The 22,097-nt window shown below is 37.9% G+C and overlaps 1 protein-coding gene across 1 annotated transcript in view; it reads left to right on the top strand.

Moving 5' to 3' along the window:
• LOC107592224 (transmembrane and TPR repeat-containing protein 1-like) overlaps positions 1–22,097 on the top strand; it is a 58,520-nt gene that overhangs the window by 21,570 nt on the left and 14,853 nt on the right. The window contains exons 5-8 of the mRNA XM_016281638.1: positions 2,298–2,379; positions 2,981–3,084; positions 4,256–4,334; positions 4,415–4,525. Of these exons, the coding sequence (XP_016137124.1) occupies positions 2,298–2,379; positions 2,981–3,084; positions 4,256–4,334; positions 4,415–4,525 (376 nt within the window). The remainder of the gene's footprint in view (positions 1–2,297; positions 2,380–2,980; positions 3,085–4,255; positions 4,335–4,414; positions 4,526–22,097) is intronic.

Genomic DNA, 22,097 nt, shown 5'->3' with positions numbered 1-22,097 from the left:
TAAAAATCCTTAAATTTGCAACCATATTACTTTTTCATCATTCTAGAGCAGGTTTTTTAAGAAATATAATCTTTTTAATTTTGCTTATTTAAAGTTTATTCAATGAAAATGACAGAAATCATGTTCCATGTTTAGACGTGTTCCAGATTTTAGTAACAGCATTGCAAAACCTATGGGAGTTATTTTTTTTAGTTTTATTTTTTTTAGTTTGACCGCCTCTAATGATTGAACACCTCCTTTACTAACCATCTGTTGAAAAAGTACTAAAAATACATTTAAAAAGTAGGAAAAATAATACAATTAGGATTTTTTATTTTGTACGCCATACAATGAAAGTACCATGTATATTTATTAGGTAGATTATTAGACTTAAAGGAATATTTATGAGCTAATCAGACATCATAGTAATAACAGGACGTTAACAGAAGCAGCAGAAAAGAACATCCGTGACACTTATATAAAACATGTGACATGGGCTGTGGTTCGCTGGCGGGAATGATAACACTCTGCAGCCTTAAAGAACAGCAAAGGAAAGATTCTCTCTGTCTGCATCTCCCTCTGGGGAATGAGGGCTCTGCAGCTTTATTTGATTTTCAAAAGTGCCCATAAACCTTTGCTGCTACCCGTGACCCTGGGGAGGACATGAGACAACTCTCTCACACACACACACACACACACACAGTGTGGAGTGTGTGATTGTGACTGATAGTCGTCGTAATGCCTGCAGACATGCTGTCTCTCCGTGTACGTTTTGGTGAGTGTGTGTGTGTGTGTGTGTGTGTTTGCAGTAAAGGGGTTGGAGTGCCTCCTCTGGGCTTTGTTATTATTAAATGCATAAGCCGACACTTTTCAAGTTTTCTCTCCTGTATCTCTACACCAGTGCAATATTCATAAGAGTATCAATTACAAATGCCTCACAAACACCTGACATTAACTAAATAAATGCTCCTAATTCCAATAACATGATTGCTTATCTGCATTTGTACTGTTTGGTGCAGACATGCCATAATTGTCTTATTTCTAGTTGCTATGGCACATTTAATGGCACAGCAGATGTTGACATCTTATTTGTATATTCATAGTTGGGTCTAATTATGCTTGGTTGCAAAAATGTACAAATTGGAGGCATTTAAAATGAAACTTTATTCGCAACACATTTTATTCCCATAAGGTGACATGTTTCCAAGTGAAAGAGCATATTTAATAAGGGAAACAAATGTCAGACAGGGCTTAATTTTAACCACAGGATTTAATTCCTGTGCCAGTTTGCATTTTGTGTAGGACTCCTCCCCTTCTGACGCACAGCCAGCACTCATTGGCTGAAACTTGATGGCCTTGGTGATGTCATCGTAAAAGGAAAGTCGTTTGTATTGTGATGAAATCCACATTTTATTTTTCAAATTCTTTGGAATAGCATGCACAATTGAATCATTCACAATAAAACTGGGAACTTCTTAACTGGTTGAAACTTGGTGGCCTTGATGATGTCATCAGAGAAGAAAAGTCGTTTCAGACGTAGAGAAACATTATTAAGACTATTTGTATTTTTGAATAACATGCACTGATGAATCAATCACAATAAGGACAGGAATGTGAATTGATGAATTTAAATTCATTAAGCAATAATTGTTTAGTATAAAACCCCTCCCTGTTTTCTATATCTTCTCATTTTCAAAATGGAAATCGCAATAAAAGGCGAGGATAGAAAATTGTGTTTTTTAAATACAGTGCTGTCTTTGAGCCCGGTTACCGATCCCTGGAGTACAATACGCTCTGAAAAGCACTGATGCTCACACACGCACATGCACACGCACAGAAAGTCATTAAGCCCAGCTCTCTGCACTTTTGCTGATTGATTCAGTAAAGAGTTGCAATGTACAGCCTGAGCTCCGTTCCTCCCCCACCTCCTTCTCTCGCCTCTTCTATTCTTTCATTCATCTCACCCACATTTCCAGTCACAGCTGTCATGGTGTCATGTCACGCTGAATTAAAATTCACTGTACATCCCAGCACTCTCAAAGAAGGATGATGCCGTTCCAGTTTAGAGTGGCATTTTAAAGTCTTTTAATAAGGACTGTGAGAGTGTTTGTGTGTAGCTTTTCACTTGTTTTCTTGCAGCTCTGTTTTCCAAGATGGAGAGGTAATTAATTGAAAGCAGCAGTAAACAGATTAATATACCCGTGAAGTAATTCGCTGATGGTTTGATTAAGTCAGTAATGAATGAAAATGGGTTCATCAGCTGATTGAGTTGTGGAGTCGTTAAACAACTGTCACATCTGGTTATGCTTTCATTCCAGGCACCTGTCGTGCTCCAGGTTGAAGGAGCTCGTCAGGATTTCCAGCCCATTCGTCAAACGAGCTTGCGTCATCTCGCTACATGTAAGTAGCTACGTTTTTACGGCCAAATGTCGCAATGCTTCTCAGTTTAGGTAACTTCTGAGTTTAGCCCTGTGATGTGACTTAGTGGTTAAAGATCTGAACTGGTGTTTGACCCCTTAAAAGCAAAATCAAAAAAGTTTTCTGGCTTTTAGTTCATGTCTGTTAGTTTTGAGCTCATCTACTGTATGTGATAGCAATCTACTAAAAGCCAGCAGATATCCTCCAGGAAAATTATCCCCCCAAAAAAGATGACTCCTTTGCTTTCAGGGGCATACCCACATGTTTGTCCAATTTAAAAGTGCTCTTTGACCAGGCTTTGTGTCCCTCAATCTAATAATATTAGCAATCAAGTTACATTAACAGGGGTTCTCAAACTTTTTTTTGTCTGCTGATAACTGCTGATAAATAGTGTTAAACTTTCATAATATGAGTTATCAAGCGCCTATTTAATGTTCAAATGTTTTAAAAAAATTTATTCTCATTATTATATTTATTTCATTATCAAACATTTATTTCATTTAAATCAGCACTGGCATTTCTATCACGTTTGTGCAAACCCCATGACCTCAAGTGCTCATTTGTTCAAGTTCTTTTTGTGCAGGTTACAGTCATCATGTTTTTCCGCTTATGGTTAATGGGTGGATCCATGCCGCTGTTCTCAGAGCAAGACAATCCAGCATCCTTCTCTCCATATCTGCTCACCAGGTCGGTCTGACTCTCATCCCTCACACATCTTCGTCTTAAAACAGTTAACAGAGAAATATGTTCTCATCCACTGAAGACTGTATGCACTACACCGAACTGCACTACAACTGTAGAACTGTTGTTTTACTCATATTACTAAAGTATTTTTATGTGTGCATGACTTCTATAATTGCCAAAGGACCATGAATATTTTATGAGGATGCATAACAATTCTTAACAGTTTCTTAAAATACTAATGTTATGACATGTTTGGGATTCGATTTTACTTAAGTCAGGAAGAAACTGTCCAAAACACGATAGCAACACCCTGGCAACCACCCAGAACATTTTAGCATTATGATGGCGACTTCAGCCTTCACATTCATTGTAAAAAAAAAACGTTTTATAACTATTTTAACCCTCATGTTGTGTTCTGGTTGTTTTGATCAGGAGAGGACATTCTTTCTCCTGAAAATTCTAATTAATGTTAACACATTGGACTAAAACATAATGACTTTGCTCACACGGTGACAAGCCTACACAAAATTGGGTAGCACTTTAGTATAGGGACCAATTATATTAACATATTGGCTGTTTATTAGTACTTAAAGCACATATTCTGCATGACCATATTCTACATCCCTAATCCTACCCAGTACCTAAACTTAACAACTAGCTTACTAACTATTAATAAGCAGCAAATTAGGAGTTTACTGAGGCAAAAGTTGTACATTTCTATCACATTTGTTATTTGTGCTAAATTTCTCGTTTTGTTATATTATTACCAAATATTTGTTCATTCTTTTCTTTAACTTGTTTTATTTCAGTTAGCACAAGTTTTGTATGTCTTTTTGGAACTGATTGATCATAGGATTCATTGATCTGAGCTTACGCACCTCGTGGATAACGCATATGTGGATCATTTTGGCAATATTCACTCAAAAACTGAGATGCATGAGCTCAGATCAATGAGGCCTACAAACAATCAGTTCCTGAAAGTAATACAAAACCAACTGAATTGAATCCAATATTTGGTGATACTATAGCATGATGAGAGATTTATGAGCAGTTTTAAAAGTCTGGCCATTTTTTACAGGGAACACCAAATTAGGTAAAGCACAGCACAAGGCTTATACTTTGTATTTATTCATTTTTAATAAATTAAATGCTATATTCTTTGCTATCAATTTAGGTTTCTTACATACTGCTACCTGCTCGCCTTCAATGCCTGGCTTCTACTGGCTCCCATAGTGCTTTGCTACGACTGGCAGGTAAATGACATCAACATAAACACACAGTAGTTGCAAGATTTCATGGAATGTTTAATGATTGCTTGAGCTGTGATTGACAGGTGGGCAGCATTCCGTTAGTGGAGTCTCTGTGGGATGGACGGAATATTGCTTCCCTGGCTTTGGCTCTCGTCATGCTGGCACTGATCCTGAACTGTGTTACATGCCTACAGGTGAGCGCGCACACACATACACACACATGTCAAGACAACCGCAGGAACCGCGTCTCCACAGATTCGTTCTGTCATCATTTATGAAAAACACACACGTAAACGTAGCTTTCTCGTTTCGATAGACATAAAAGCCTTCGCTCGTGCTGTCTCACACCCCGCTGTTCTGTATCGTTCTTCTCTCCCAATGCAATTCTTTGCGACTCATCGCCATGGCAACCCTTGAAAAATAGCAGCGATTGTGTAAATGAGTGCAAACGCTCGCATGAAGCAGATGTTTGCCGTGAGCTAATGTACACATTGTGCATGAAGTGAGATGCTTTCTTTTTTATCAGTTCTTCAGGCATTTATTTCTGCTCATCTCTATATCATTTTCATATGGCATATGAATGTGATTTTAGCATCAAAGACACTGGAAAAAATAGTCCTGCACACCATTTCAGTCAAAGAGTATCTTCAGGCATTTGAAAACTTTGCCGTTGCAGTCAAAGACCTTCGTTAAGCACTTTAAAACTTTTTAATATGCCTAAATAATGCGTGTTTATTTGTTCATTAGTCTCAAATACACCAATATTTTTAATTTGTTATGTGTTGGCCGTAAGTTGACATAATGGGTGGTGTGTTCGTGGTACAGTACATGCAGGTTTGAATCTTTTGTTCAGATTTTTTCTATTTAGCGATTTACCCAAAAAAGCCCATGTGCAAGAAAAAAACATTTAAGAAAATAGCAAAGCATTCAAGGTTTTGAGGCCTTGAGAGCTTCGGCCACCGATGAAACATTCACAAAAACCTGGTTTTCTCATTCAGTTTATAGAGACAGCAATCTCAGATTTCATAGTCTATGAATGTTTCACAAGTGAAATGATCCTCCAGTCCAAACTTGTTCTGTATACACTAGGGTCCAAAAGTCCACAAGGGATTTAAACCTGGAAAGAAACTGGTTTTAGAACATTTTACGATAAAGAAACATTATGACATATGTAACATATTGATATATTGTGCACTTTTTGTGACCAACAGTGTTGTTATTGTAAACTAAAACTATTTGAGCTCATTAACAAAATTTAAGCTAATTAGCTAAATAGTATATTAGTAATACTATAATAACACTAGTCAGTGATCAAATTTATCAAGCAAATCTGTCATGATCATGTGACTCCTTTGTAGAGACAGTGAGATGTTCTTGCTTTCATTGAAGCTCTTTAAATCATTCTCAAACCATGCTAGGCACATGAACAAAATATATGAATTTTCAATCAAATTGTAATATTAAATAAAAATGTGCATTCAATTTCAAAAATGCAAATATAGAAGAATTTTCATTAGTGCCCTCAGACTTTTCAACCTCATTTTGGACCTTGTTTTTTTATATTAAGGACTATTTATAGCATCTTGTATTTTCACAAAACTATCAGGGAGGAGAATAATGATAGAAAGGAACTGAAGGACTGAAAAAAGCCAAGGTGAAAGGAATAAACGAAGGACTGAGGGGAAGAAGCAGAATGAAAGCGCAAAGCTGCGAGAGAGGTGTTAGTCTATAGAGGGCCACTGAATGGAGTTTGGCCCAGTGACATTTTGGGACAGGCTGCGGATGACCTCTGTTTGTGCTGCCATGACAACAGATGGCAACTGGCGAAAAGGATAATGCCAAAGCTATCATCATTCTCATGACCCAGCTTTAGCTCTAATATTTCCCAGAAAAACATAAGCTTTTAGGCTCTGTGTATATGAGTGTTGTCTGGTTTTGCGTCTCTCTCTGCCTGTGTTTGCATTGCTTTCCATTTCTGTTTGTAATTATGAACACAGAAATCAAATGGATTTTCTGTACCTAATTGTACAAATACATAGATAGACAGATAAATATATTTAATAATTTTCTTTCTCTCTCTCTCTCTCTCTTAAATGCAAATTAGAAATGTTGATACTGAAGTAAATAAAGTTAAAGTACTAAAATTACAAAAAATATACAGTAGTTAAATATAAATTAAGCTGAAGTGAAATATAAAAAACTAATAGAATGAACCAAACAAATAAAATAATCAATATCAGAAATTGAAATAATATCTCACAATATTACAGTTTTTTTTCTATATTTTTGATCAAATAAATACAGCCTTGATGAGCACAAGAGACTCCATTAAAAAACATAAAAAAAATCTTACTGATCCCAAACTTTTGAACGGCAGTGTGTGTGTGTGTATATATATATATATGTATGTATACATACACATGACTAAAACTTAAATGAAAACTGAATATAGTTTTTCATAACTGAATATAGGTTTTCATATTTATATATATATATATATATATAGTTTTCATTTAAGTTTTATTCATTTTGTTTAGATGCTATTGTCATTTTTATTTGTTTGGTTCATCAAAATTACTAAAACTTAAATGAAAACTGAATATATAGTAAATTAATAACACTACAAAATGGCCTGTATATTACCAGAAAAATTTATATCATTCCTTGTCATACGACTTGCCAATCTGGTTGAGGTCATCTGAGGTGGTATAAACCCGGCGGCTAGTAGTCAGTGTTATTTTACACTTTTGAACCTAAACAACATCCTATTTGACACCAGAAACTTGAAATTAAAATGTTTAGCTTCCCCTGTCACTGAAATATTCCCATAGCCACATGACCATGCTTGGCCACGCCTTTATCATGTGCGTTTTTTGGCAGGCCGCGTGGAGCTGTGTGCCAATGATTCACCCTAATGACTTTCCAATCTGTCTCCGCAGGAATGTTTACTAGGCTAATTATCTCATTCAAAACACACAAAAACACACGAAGGCCCGAGAGCAAGTCGATAGTAATGATTTGTGGCCGTGAATGATATCAGCACATTTCTATACAAGCTTTTGTTTATTTCTCTAGCAGTGTAGAAAAGACCATCTTAGTAGTGGAAATATTGCCCAGACAGTAAACAACGTGTCAGTCATGTATGAAGTATGTTTTGTGTGTGTGTGTGTGTATGTGTGTGTGTTCTTTATGTTTGTGTTTTTCATTTCTATACATTTCACCCAGAATACCATAGCAAACTCATAGCAACCCAGTTAACCACTCAGAAAAAACATTGCAACCTCATAGTAACATCCTAACAACCTCATAGCATAACACCGTTAAAAAACACTCAGAATACCATAGAAAACACATGCAAATACAAAAAACAAACATCTTCATTTTGAGAGCACGTGCTGCAAATACTCACAACAACCAAATACAGAAATGCACTGCAAATACAACAACCACATACAAAAACTTGCTGCAGATATTCACAACAACCAATTATAGAAATGTGCTGCAAATATTCACAACAACCAAATACAGAAACACACCGCAAATACTCACAATGATTTACACAAACACGCTCTAGATACTCACAACGACCAAATACAGAAACAGACTGCAGATACTCACAACAACCAAATACAGAAACACGCGGCAAATACTCACAATACAACCAAATAAAGAAATGTGCTGCAAATACTGTATGTGGATGTGCTGCTCTCAACCTTTCCTGAGGATGGTACTCTCCTAGTTATGCTTGGAGACTTCAACATCCACCTAGATAAACCTCAGGCTGCACACTTCCACACTCGGCTTGCCTCTTTTGATTTCGAGAGTGTTAACTACGGCTACTCACAAATCAGGCAACCAACTGGACCTTATTTACACACGTCACTGCTCCACTGATCATGTGCTGGTTACTCCACTGCACACCTCGGATCACTACCTCCTCACTCAGCATGGTTCTTGACACAACACATACCCCTTCACATGTCATCTTTCAATGTAACCTATGCTCACTCTCACCCTCCCGGCTATCTGCTATGGTTTTATCTTTGCTTCCTCCCCCTAAAAAGTTAGCATCTCTTGATGCTAACAGTGTTACTGATACTTTCTGCTGCACTCTTGTTTAGACACTGTCAGCCTCTTGCCTTCCAGGCCAGCCCGTACCACCCGTTCTGCCCCTTGGCTGTCTGATGTTCTCCGCGAACATCGTTCTAAGCTCAGGGCTGCTGATATAAAAAATCCTACTGACCTTAATGTGTATCAGTCACTCCTCTCTTCCTTCTCTGCTAATGTCTCCACTGATAAAAGGACATACTATCATAACAAAATTAACAATTCGTCTAACTCTTGCATGCTCTTTAAAACATTTTCCTCGCTCCTTTGTCCTCCTCCTCCTCCCCCTCCTTCATCAACTCTAACAGCTGACGACTTTGCCACATTCTTCATTAATAAAATTAAAACCATCAGTGCACAATTTTCCACACCACAATCTGTCAAGCACATCTTACCACTCACGATGGACGATTTATGAATGAATGAAACGCCTTTGTCCGTGTTCACTCTGTCTCGAATCGTGCTCACGGAAAGTGCTTGAGAAACTGTCTCTTCCGTGGCTCGGACAACAGCGCACCGCATTGAAAGAAATGAACATACATGTTTCCATAACTAGGACTGGGACAATAAATCGATGCAGAATCGATTCCTGGATCGATTCTGAGATTTTCAGAATGCATCGCGATTCCTCTGGAATCGATTCTGAGCTTAGATTTTAACAGCAGATGGCGCTCTTAACTAGTTTTTATCCGCACACTCAAATGTTCATGAAGAAGAGTGCTAAAGAGCGCTTGTGTGTTTGGCTGAGTCTGTAATTTCATCTCTGCTCAGAATGCTTTTATGATGTGAGATTAATGTAAACAGCCCATTGTGAACACCCTTGAAATTCGCTTCAACCTTTTCGAATTTTATGAATTATTTTAGGTTCAAGTGTGTGTAAGGATTTGGAAACAAGCAGAGTACGGCTGTTTCTAAAGCATGCCGTGCCATCTGCTGTTCAAAACTAAGCTCAGAATCGAAGAAAGAATCGCGATGCATTCTGAAAATCTCAGAATCGATGCAGAATAATTTCTCGATTCGCGATGCATCGATTTATTTTTCCCAGCCCTATCCATAACCGCTGACCAAATTCAAAAACAAAACTAAAATTAAATCATCTTTGAGAGCAAGGGGGCCCCTGGTGTGTCTGGGGCCCTACGCAGCTTGCATACTTTGTGTATAGGGAGGATCGGCTCTGCTCATATAACCTCACTACTTAAGAAACCCACCCTTAACCCATCTCTTTTAGAGAACTACAGACCGGTTTCCCTTCTTCTGTTCAATGCAAAAACACTTAAACGAGCTGTGTAAAGTGCCCATAAACCTTTGCTGCTACCCGTGACCCTGGGGAGGACATGAGACAACTCTCTCTCACACACACACACACACACACAGTGTGGAGTGTGTGATTGTGACTGATAGTCGTCGTAATGCCTGCAGACATGCTGTCTCTCCGTGTACGTTTTGGTGAGTGTGTGTGTGTGTGTGTGTGTGTTTGCAGTAAAGGGGTTGGAGTGCCTCCTCTGGGCTTTGTTATTATTAAATGCATAAGCCGACACTTTTCAAGTTTTCTCTCCTGTATCTCTACACCAGTGCAATATTCATAAGAGTATCAATTACAAATGCCTCACAAACACCTGACATTAACTAAATAAATGCTCCTAATTCCAATAACATGATTGCTTATCTGCATTTGTACTGTTTGGTGCAGACATGCCATAATTGTCTTATTTCTAGTTGCTATGGCACATTTAATGGCACAGCAGATGTTGACATCTTATTTGTATATTCATAGTTGGGTCTAATTATGCTTGGTTGCAAAAATGTACAAATTGGAGGCATTTAAAATGAAACTTTATTCGCAACACATTTTATTCCCATAAGGTGACATGTTTCCAAGTGAAAGAGCATATTTAATAAGGGAAACAAATGTCAGACAGGGCTTAATTTTAACCACAGGATTTAATTCCTGTGCCAGTTTGCATTTTGTGTAGGACTCCTCCCCTTCTGACGCACAGCCAGCACTCATTGGCTGAAACTTGATGGCCTTGGTGATGTCATCGTAAAAGGAAAGTCGTTTGTATTGTGATGAAATCCACATTTTATTTTTCAAATTCTTTGGAATAGCATGCACAATTGAATCATTCACAATAAAACTGGGAACTTCTTAACTGGTTGAAACTTGGTGGCCTTGATGATGTCATCAGAGAAGAAAAGTCGTTTCAGACGTAGAGAAACATTATTAAGACTATTTGTATTTTTGAATAACATGCACTGATGAATCAATCACAATAAGGACAGGAATGTGAATTGATGAATTTAAATTCATTAAGCAATAATTGTTTAGTATAAAACCCCTCCCTGTTTTCTATATCTTCTCATTTTCAAAATGGAAATCGCAATAAAAGGCGAGGATAGAAAATTGTGTTTTTTAAATACAGTGCTGTCTTTGAGCCCGGTTACCGATCCCTGGAGTACAATACGCTCTGAAAAGCACTGATGCTCACACACGCACATGCACACGCACAGAAAGTCATTAAGCCCAGCTCTCTGCACTTTTGCTGATTGATTCAGTAAAGAGTTGCAATGTACAGCCTGAGCTCCGTTCCTCCCCCACCTCCTTCTCTCGCCTCTTCTATTCTTTCATTCATCTCACCCACATTTCCAGTCACAGCTGTCATGGTGTCATGTCACGCTGAATTAAAATTCACTGTACATCCCAGCACTCTCAAAGAAGGATGATGCCGTTCCAGTTTAGAGTGGCATTTTAAAGTCTTTTAATAAGGACTGTGAGAGTGTTTGTGTGTAGCTTTTCACTTGTTTTCTTGCAGCTCTGTTTTCCAAGATGGAGAGGTAATTAATTGAAAGCAGCAGTAAACAGATTAATATACCCGTGAAGTAATTCGCTGATGGTTTGATTAAGTCAGTAATGAATGAAAATGGGTTCATCAGCTGATTGAGTTGTGGAGTCGTTAAACAACTGTCACATCTGGTTATGCTTTCATTCCAGGCACCTGTCGTGCTCCAGGTTGAAGGAGCTCGTCAGGATTTCCAGCCCATTCGTCAAACGAGCTTGCGTCATCTCGCTACATGTAAGTAGCTACGTTTTTACGGCCAAATGTCGCAATGCTTCTCAGTTTAGGTAACTTCTGAGTTTAGCCCTGTGATGTGACTTAGTGGTTAAAGATCTGAACTGGTGTTTGACCCCTTAAAAGCAAAATCAAAAAAGTTTTCTGGCTTTTAGTTCATGTCTGTTAGTTTTGAGCTCATCTACTGTATGTGATAGCAATCTACTAAAAGCCAGCAGATATCCTCCAGGAAAATTATCCCCCCAAAAAAGATGACTCCTTTGCTTTCAGGGGCATACCCACATGTTTGTCCAATTTAAAAGTGCTCTTTGACCAGGCTTTGTGTCCCTCAATCTAATAATATTAGCAATCAAGTTACATTAACAGGGGTTCTCAAACTTTTTTTTGTCTGCTGATAACTGCTGATAAATAGTGTTAAACTTTCATAATATGAGTTATCAAGCGCCTATTTAATGTTCAAATGTTTTAAAAAATTATATTCTCATTATTATATTTATTTCATTATCAAACATTTATTTCATTTAAATCAGCACTGGCATTTCTATCACGTTTGTGCAAACCCCATGACCTCAAGTGCTCATTTGTTCAAGTTCTTTTTGTGCAGGTTACAGTCATCATGTTTTTCCGCTTATGGTTAATGGGTGGATCCATGCCGCTGTTCTCAGAGCAAGACAATCCAGCATCCTTCTCTCCATATCTGCTCACCAGGTCGGTCTGACTCTCATCCCTCACACATCTTCGTCTTAAAACAGTTAACAGAGAAATATGTTCTCATCCACTGAAGACTGTATGCACTACACCGAACTGCACTACAACTGTAGAACTGTTGTTTTACTCATATTACTAAAGTATTTTTATGTGTGCATGACTTCTATAATTGCCAAAGGACCATGAATATTTTATGAGGATGCATAACAATTCTTAACAGTTTCTTAAAATACTAATGTTATGACATGTTTGGGATTCGATTTTACTTAAGTCAGGAAGAAACTGTCCAAAACACGATAGCAACACCCTGGCAACCACCCAGAACATTTTAGCATTATGATGGCGACTTCAGCCTTCACATTCATTGTAAAAAAAAAACATTTTATAACTATTTTAACCCTCATGTTGTGTTCTGGTTGTTTTGATCAGGAGAGGACATTCTTTCTCCTGAAAATTCTAATTAATGTTAACACATTGGACTAAAACATAATGACTTTGCTCACACGGTGACAAGCCTACACAAAATTGGGTAGCACTTTAGTATAGGGACCAATTATATTAACATATTGGCTGTTTATTAGTACTTAAAGCACATATTCTGCATGACCATATTCTACATCCCTAATCCTACCCAGTACCTAAACTTAACAACTAGCTTACTAACTATTAATAAGCAGCAAATTAGGAGTTTACTGAGGCAAAAGTTGTACATTTCTATCACATTTGTTATTTGTGCTAAATTTCTCGTTTTGTTATATTATTACCAAATATTTGTTCATTCTTTTCTTTAACTTGTTTTATTTCAGTTAGCACAAGTTTTGTATGTCTTTTTGGAACTGATTGATCATAGGATTCATTGATCTGAGCTTACGCACCTCGTGGATAACGCATATGTGGATCATTTTGGCAATATTCACTCAAAAACTGAGATGCATGAGCTCAGATCAATGAGGCCTACAAACAATCAGTTCCTGAAAGTAATACAAAACCAACTGAATTGAATCCAATATTTGGTGATACTATAGCATGATGAGAGATTTATGAGCAGTTTTAAAAGTCTGGCCATTTTTTACAGGGAACACCAAATTAGGTAAAGCACAGCACAAGGCTTATACTTTGTATTTATTCATTTTTAATAAATTAAATGCTATATTCTTTGCTATCAATTTAGGTTTCTTACATACTGCTACCTGCTCGCCTTCAATGCCTGGCTTCTACTGGCTCCCATAGTGCTTTGCTACGACTGGCAGGTAAATGACATCAACATAAACACACAGTAGTTGCAAGATTTCATGGAATGTTTAATGATTGCTTGAGCTGTGATTGACAGGTGGGCAGCATTCCGTTAGTGGAGTCTCTGTGGGATGGACGGAATATTGCTTCCCTGGCTTTGGCTCTCGTCATGCTGGCACTGATCCTGAACTGTGTTACATGCCTACAGGTGAGCGCGCACACACATACACACACATGTCAAGACAACCGCAGGAACCGCGTCTCCACAGATTCGTTCTGTCATCATCACATCTTCGTCTTAAAACAGTTAACAGAGAAATATGTTCTCATCCACTGAAGACTGTATGCACTACACCGAACTGCACTACAACTGTAGAACTGTTGTTTTACTCATATTACTAAAGTATTTTTATGTGTGCATGACTTCTATAATTGCCAAAGGACCATGAATATTTTATGTGGATGCATAACAATTCTTAACAGTTTCTTAAAATACTAATGTTATGACATGTTTGGGATTCGATTTTACTTAAGTCAGGAAGAAACTGTCCAAAACACGATAGCAACACCCTGGCAACCACCCAGATCATTTTAGCATTATGATGGCGACTTCAGCCTTCACATTCATTGTAAAAAAAAAACGTTTTATAACTATTTTAACCCTCATGTTGTGTTCTGGTTGTTTTGATCAGGAGAGGACATTCTTTCTCCTGAAAATTCTAATTAATGTTAACACATTGGACTAAAACATAATGACTTTGCTCACACGGTGACAAGCCTACACAAAATTGGGTAGCACTTTAGTATAGGGACCAATTATATTAACATATTGGCTGTTTATTAGTACTTAAAGCACATATTCTGCATGACCATATTCTACATCCCTAATCCTACCCAGTACCTAAACTTAACAACTAGCTTACTAACTATTAATAAGCAGCAAATTAGGAGTTTACTGAGGCAAAAGTTGTACATTTCTATCACATTTGTTATTTGTGCTAAATTTCTCGTTTTGTTATATTATTACCAAATATTTGTTCATTCTTTTCTTTAACTTGTTTTATTTCAGTTAGCACAAGTTTTGTATGTCTTTTTGGAACTGATTGATCATAGGATTCATTGATCTGAGCTTACGCACCTCGTGGATAACGCATATGTGGATCATTTTGGCAATATTCACTCAAAAACTGAGATGCATGAGCTCAGATCAATGAGGCCTACAAACAATCAGTTCCTGAAAGTAATACAAAACCAACTGAATTGAATCCAATATTTGGTGATACTATAGCATGATGAGAGATTTATGAGCAGTTTTAAAAGTCTGGCCATTTTTTACAGGGAACACCAAATTAGGTAAAGCACAGCACAAGGCTTATACTTTGTATTTATTCATTTTTAATAAATTAAATGCTATATTCTTTGCTATCAATTTAGGTTTCTTACATACTGCTACCTGCTCGCCTTCAATGCCTGGCTTCTACTGGCTCCCATAGTGCTTTGCTACGACTGGCAGGTAAATGACATCAACATAAACACACAGTAGTTGCAAGATTTCATGGAATGTTTAATGATTGCTTGAGCTGTGATTGACAGGTGGGCAGCATTCCGTTAGTGGAGTCTCTGTGGGATGGACGGAATATTGCTTCCCTGGCTTTGGCTCTCGTCATGCTGGCACTGATCCTGAACTGTGTTACATGCCTACAGGTGAGCGCGCACACACATACACACACATGTCAAGACAACCGCAGGAACCGCGTCTCCACAGATTCGTTCTGTCATCATTTATGAAAAACACACACGTAAACGTAGCTTTCTCGTTTCGATAGACATAAAAGCCTTCGCTCGTGCTGTCTCACACCCCGCTGTTCTGTATCGTTCTTCTCTCCCAATGCAATTCTTTGCGACTCATCGCCATGGCAACCCTTGAAAAATAGCAGCGATTGTGTAAATGAGTGCAAACGCTCGCATGAAGCAGATGTTTGCCGTGAGCTAATGTACACATTGTGCATGAAGTGAGATGCTTTCTTTTTTATCAGTTCTTCAGGCATTTATTTCTGCTCATCTCTATATCATTTTCATATGGCATATGAATGTGATTTTAGCATCAAAGACACTGGAAAAAATAGTCCTGCACACCATTTCAGTCAAAGAGTATCTTCAGGCATTTGAAAACTTTGCCGTTGCAGTCAAAGACCTTCGTTAAGCACTTTAAAACTTTTTAATATGCCTAAATAATGCGTGTTTATTTGTTCATTAGTCTCAAATACACCAATATTTTTAATTTGTTATGTGTTGGCCGTAAGTTGACATAATGGGTGGTGTGTTCGTGGTACAGTACATGCAGGTTTGAATCTTTTGTTCAGATTTTTTCTATTTAGCGATTTACCCAAAAAAGCCCATGTGCAAGAAAAAAACATTTAAGAAAATAGCAAAGCATTCAAGGTTTTGAGGCCTTGAGAGCTTCGGCCACCGATGAAACATTCACAAAAACCTGGTTTTCTCATTCAGTTTATAGAGACAGCAATCTCAGATTTCATAGTCTATGAATGTTTCACAAGTGAAATGATCCTCCAGTCCAAACTTGTTCTGTATACACTAGGGTCCAAAAGTCCACAAGGGATTTAAACCTGGAAAGAAACTGGTTTTAGAACATTTTACGATAAAGAAACATTATGACATATGTAACATATTGATATATTGTGCACTTTTTGTGACCAACAGTGTTGTTATTGTAAACTAAAACTATTTGAGCTCATTAACAAAATTTAAGCTAATTAGCTAAATAGTATATTAGTAATACTATAATAACACTAGTCAGTGATCAAATTTATCAAGCAAATCTGTCATGATCATGTGACTCCTTTGTAGAGACAGTGAGATGTTCTTGCTTTCATTGAAGCTCTTTAAATCATTCTCAAACCATGCTAGGCACATGAACAAAATATATGAATTTTCAATCAAATTGTAATATTAAATAAAAATGTGCATTCAATTTCAAAAATGCAAATATAGAAGAATTTTCATTAGTGCCCTCAGACTTTTCAACCTCATTTTGGACCTTGTTTTTTTATATTAAGGACTATTTATAGCATCTTGTATTTTCACAAAACTATCAGGGAGGAGAATAATGATAGAAAGGAACTGAAGGACTGAAAAAAGCCAAGGTGAAAGGAATAAACGAAGGACTGAGGGGAAGAAGCAGAATGAAAGCGCAAAGCTGCGAGAGAGGTGTTAGTCTATAGAGGGCCACTGAATGGAGTTTGGCCCAGTGACATTTTGGGACAGGCTGCGGATGACCTCTGTTTGTGCTGCCATGACAACAGATGGCAACTGGCGAAAAGGATAATGCCAAAGCTATCATCATTCTCATGACCCAGCTTTAGCTCTAATATTTCCCAGAAAAACATAAGCTTTTAGGCTCTGTGTATATGAGTGTTGTCTGGTTTTGCGTCTCTCTCTGCCTGTGTTTGCATTGCTTTCCATTTCTGTTTGTAATTATGAACACAGAAATCAAATGGATTTTCTGTACCTAATTGTACAAATACATAGATAGACAGATAAATATATTTAATAATTTTCTTTCTCTCTCTCTCTCTCTCTTAAATGCAAATTAGAAATGTTGATACTGAAGTAAATAAAGTTAAAGTACTAAAATTACAAAAAATATACAGTAGTTAAATATAAATTAAGCTGAAGTGAAATATAAAAAACTAATAGAATGAACCAAACAAATAAAATAATCAATATCAGAAATTGAAATAATATCTCACAATATTACAGTTTTTTTTCTATATTTTTGATCAAATAAATACAGCCTTGATGAGCACAAGAGACTCCATTAAAAAACATAAAAAAAATCTTACTGATCCCAAACTTTTGAACGGCAGTGTGTGTGTGTGTATATATATATATATGTATGTATACATACACATGACTAAAACTTAAATGAAAACTGAATATAGTTTTTCATAACTGAATATAGGTTTTCATATTTATATATATATATATATAGTTTTCATTTAAGTTTTATTCATTTTGTTTAGATGCTATTGTCATTTTTATTTGTTTGGTTCATCAAAATTACTAAAACTTAAATGAAAACTGAATATATAGTAAATTAATAACACTACAAAATGGCCTGTATATTACCAGAAAAATTTATATCATTCCTTGTCATACGACTTGCCAATCTGGTTGAGGTCATCTGAGGTGGTATAAACCCGGCGGCTAGTAGTCAGTGTTATTTTACACTTTTGAACCTAAACAACATCCTATTTGACACCAGAAACTTGAAATTAAAATGTTTAGCTTCCCCTGTCACTGAAATATTCCCATAGCCACATGACCATGCTTGGCCACGCCTTTATCATGTGCGTTTTTTGGCAGGCCGCGTGGAGCTGTGTGCCAATGATTCACCCTAATGACTTTCCAATCTGTCTCCGCAGGAATGTTTACTAGGCTAATTATCTCATTCAAAACACACAAAAACACACGAAGGCCCGAGAGCAAGTCGATAGTAATGATTTGTGGCCGTGAATGATATCAGCACATTTCTATACAAGCTTTTGTTTATTTCTTGACAGTCATTGCATGTCTGCTCATTTGTTGCTGAATCTGAAGTTAATTAAAGTTTCTGATGGACTGGAAGACAGAAATCAATATTAAAACATTCATATCCTGTCTGTGGATATGAGAGTGAACCTCCAGACAGTGGCTTCGGTTTTATCGTTTATTATCAGCATATCAACCTATTGAAAGTAAACCGAGCATGATACAGTTATGATTTCATCCCCCCAACCTCTCTTGTTCTACCTTACATTTCATATCTCTGTATCGACCCTTTATTCTTCTACTGTCATATTTAATGAACTTATACATCAATAGAAACAACTCTAGCTCATATTTCAAGGATATACACACTCAAATAACAGTAATAAAGGAATGGGAGCTCAATAGCAGTGTAGAAAAGACCATCTTAGTAGTGGAAATATTGCCCAGACAGTAAACAACGTTTCAGTCATGTATGAAGTATGTTTTGTGTGTGTGTGTGTGTGTGTTCTTTATGTTTGTGTTTTTCATTTCTATACATTTCACCCAGAATACCATAGCAAACTCATAGCAACCCAGTTAACCACTCAGAAAAAACATTGCAACCTCATAGTAACATCCTAACAACCTCATACCAACACCGTTAAAAAACACTCAGAATACCATAGAAAACACATGCAAACTAGCAGTGTAGAAAAGACCATCTTAGTAGTGGAAATATTGCCCAGACAGTAAACAACGTGTCAGTCATGTATGAAGTATGTTTTGTGTGTGTGTGTGTGTATGTGTGTGTGTTCTTTATGTTTGTGTTTTTCATTTCTATACATTTCACCCAGAATACCATAGCAAACTCATAGCAACCCAGTTAACCACTCAGAAAAAACATTGCAACCTCATAGTAACATCCTAACAACCTCATAGCATAACACCGTTAAAAAACACTCAGAATACCATAGAAAACACATGCAAATACAAAAAACAAACATCTTCATTTTGAGAGCACGTGCTGCAAATACTCACAACAACCAAATACAGAAATGCACTGCAAATACAACAACCACATACAAAAACTTGCTGCAGATATTCACAACAACCAATTATAGAAATGTGCTGCAAATATTCACAACAACCAAATACAGAAACACACCGCAAATACTCACAATGATTTACACAAACACGCTCTAGATACTCACAACGACCAAATACAGAAACAGACTGCAGATACTCACAACAACCAAATACAGAAACACGCGGCAAATACTCACAATACAACCAAATAAAGAAATGTGCTGCAAATACTGTATGTGGATGTGCTGCTCTCAACCTTTCCTGAGGATGGTACTCTCCTAGTTATGCTTGGAGACTTCAACATCCACCTAGATAAACCTCAGGCTGCACACTTCCACACTCGGCTTGCCTCTTTTGATTTCGAGAGTGTTAACTACGGCTACTCACAAATCAGGCAACCAACTGGACCTTATTTACACACGTCACTGCTCCACTGATCATGTGCTGGTTACTCCACTGCACACCTCGGATCACTACCTCCTCACTCAGCATGGTTCTTGACACAACACATACCCCTTCACATGTCATCTTTCAATGTAACCTATGCTCACTCTCACCCTCCCGGCTATCTGCTATGGTTTTATCTTTGCTTCCTCCCCCTAAAAAGTTAGCATCTCTTGATGCTAACAGTGTTACTGATACTTTCTGCTGCACTCTTGTTTAGACACTGTCAGCCTCTTGCCTTCCAGGCCAGCCCGTACCACCCGTTCTGCCCCTTGGCTGTCTGATGTTCTCCGCGAACATCGTTCTAAGCTCAGGGCTGCTGATATAAAAAATCCTACTGACCTTAATGTGTATCAGTCACTCCTCTCTTCCTTCTCTGCTAATGTCTCCACTGATAAAAGGACATACTATCATAACAAAATTAACAATTCGTCTAACTCTTGCATGCTCTTTAAAACATTTTCCTCGCTCCTTTGTCCTCCTCCTCCTCCCCCTCCTTCATCAACTCTAACAGCTGACGACTTTGCCACATTCTTCATTAATAAAATTAAAACCATCAGTGCACAATTTTCCACACCACAATCTGTCAAGCACATCTTACCACTCACGATGGACGATTTATGAATGAATGAAACGCCTTTGTCCGTGTTCACTCTGTCTCGAATCGTGCTCACGGAAAGTGCTTGAGAAACTGTCTCTTCCGTGGCTCGGACAACAGCGCACCGCATTGAAAGAAATGAACATACATGTTTCCATAACTAGGACTGGGACAATAAATCGATGCAGAATCGATTCCTGGATCGATTCTGAGATTTTCAGAATGCATCGCGATTCCTCTGGAATCGATTCTGAGCTTAGATTTTAACAGCAGATGGCGCTCTTAACTAGTTTTTATCCGCACACTCAAATGTTCATGAAGAAGAGTGCTAAAGAGCGCTTGTGTGTTTGGCTGAGTCTGTAATTTCATCTCTGCTCAGAATGCTTTTATGATGTGAGATTAATGTAAACAGCCCATTGTGAACACCCTTGAAATTCGCTTCAACCTTTTCGAATTTTATGAATTATTTTAGGTTCAAGTGTGTGTAAGGATTTGGAAACAAGCAGAGTACGGCTGTTTCTAAAGCATGCCGTGCCATCTGCTGTTCAAAACTAAGCTCAGAATCGAAGAAAGAATCGCGATGCATTCTGAAAATCTCAGAATCGATGCAGAATAATTTCTCGATTCGCGATGCATCGATTTATTTTTCCCAGCCCTATCCATAACCGCTGACCAAATTCAAAAACAAAACTAAAATTAAATCATCTTTGAGAGCAAGGGGGCCCCTGGTGTGTCTGGGGCCCTACGCAGCTTGCATACTTTGTGTATAGGGAGGATCGGCTCTGCTCATATAACCTCACTACTTAAGAAACCCACCCTTAACCCATCTCTTTTAGAGAACTACAGACCGGTTTCCCTTCTTCTGTTCAATGCAAAAACACTTAAACGAGCTGTGTTCAACCAAGTCTCTGCCTTTCTCACACTGAACAACCCCCTGGACAGCAACCAGTCTGGTTTCAGAAGTGGACATTCAACACTAAGACTGGCAAGAGCGGATTCCAAATCTTCAATACTTATCTTGCTGGATCTGTCCGCTGCTTTTTACACGGTTAACCACCAGATCCTCCTGTCAACCCTATTGGCAAAGGGCAGCTCAGGAACTGCACTCCAGGGGTTTGAGTTTTACCTCTCAGATAGGTCCTTCAAGGTATCTTGGAGAGGTGAGGTGTCCAAGTCGCAACATCTAACTACTGGGGTGCCTCAGGGCTCAGTTCTTGGACCACTACTGTTCTCTGTCTACATGGCATCACTAGGTTCTGTCATTCAGAAACATGGCTTTTCATATCACTGCTATGCTGATGACACTCAACTCTACCTCTCATTCCATCCTGGTGATCTGACGATAGCTGCTCGCATCTCAGCTTGTCTAACAGACATTTCTTGCTGAATAAAGGACTATCCCCTTCAACTCAACCTTTCCAAGACAGAACTGCTTGTAGTTCCATCAAACCCATTGTTTCATCACAATTTTCCCATCCAGTTAGGCACATCAACCATAACTCCTTCAAAAACAGCCAGAAACCTTGGAGTCATGATTGATGATCAGCTTACTTTCTCAGACCACAGTGCTAAAACTGCCCGGTCCTGCAGATTTGCTTTATTCAACATCAAGATCATCAGGCCATTTCTTTCGGAACATGCTTCACAACTCCTTGTTCAAGCTCTTGTTCTGTCCAGGCTGGACTATTGCAATGCTCTCTTGGCAGGTCTTCCAGCCAGTTCCATCAAACCTTTACAATTAATCCAGAACGTGGCACCAAGATTAATTTTTAATGAGCTGAAAAGAATGCACGTCTCACACCTGTTTATCAATTTGCACTGGCTACAAAAAGCTGCTCGCATAAAATTCAAGGCATTAATGTTTGCCTACAAAACCACCACTGGCTCTGCACCCTTTTACCTAAATTCATTACTTCAGACTTATGTGCCCTCTAGAAACTTGTGTTCTGCAAGTGAACGTCGCTTTATTGTGCCATCCCAAAGAGGCACAAA

The sequence above is a fragment of the Sinocyclocheilus grahami genome, unplaced genomic scaffold (assembly GCF_001515645.1).
Source record: "Sinocyclocheilus grahami isolate Dianchi unplaced genomic scaffold, SAMN03320097.WGS_v1.1 scaffold151.1, whole genome shotgun sequence".
Lineage (NCBI taxonomy): Eukaryota > Metazoa > Chordata > Actinopteri > Cypriniformes > Cyprinidae > Sinocyclocheilus > Sinocyclocheilus grahami.
The sequence above is the reverse complement of the archived record's forward strand: the minus strand, read 5'-3'. Positions and strand labels throughout refer to the sequence as shown.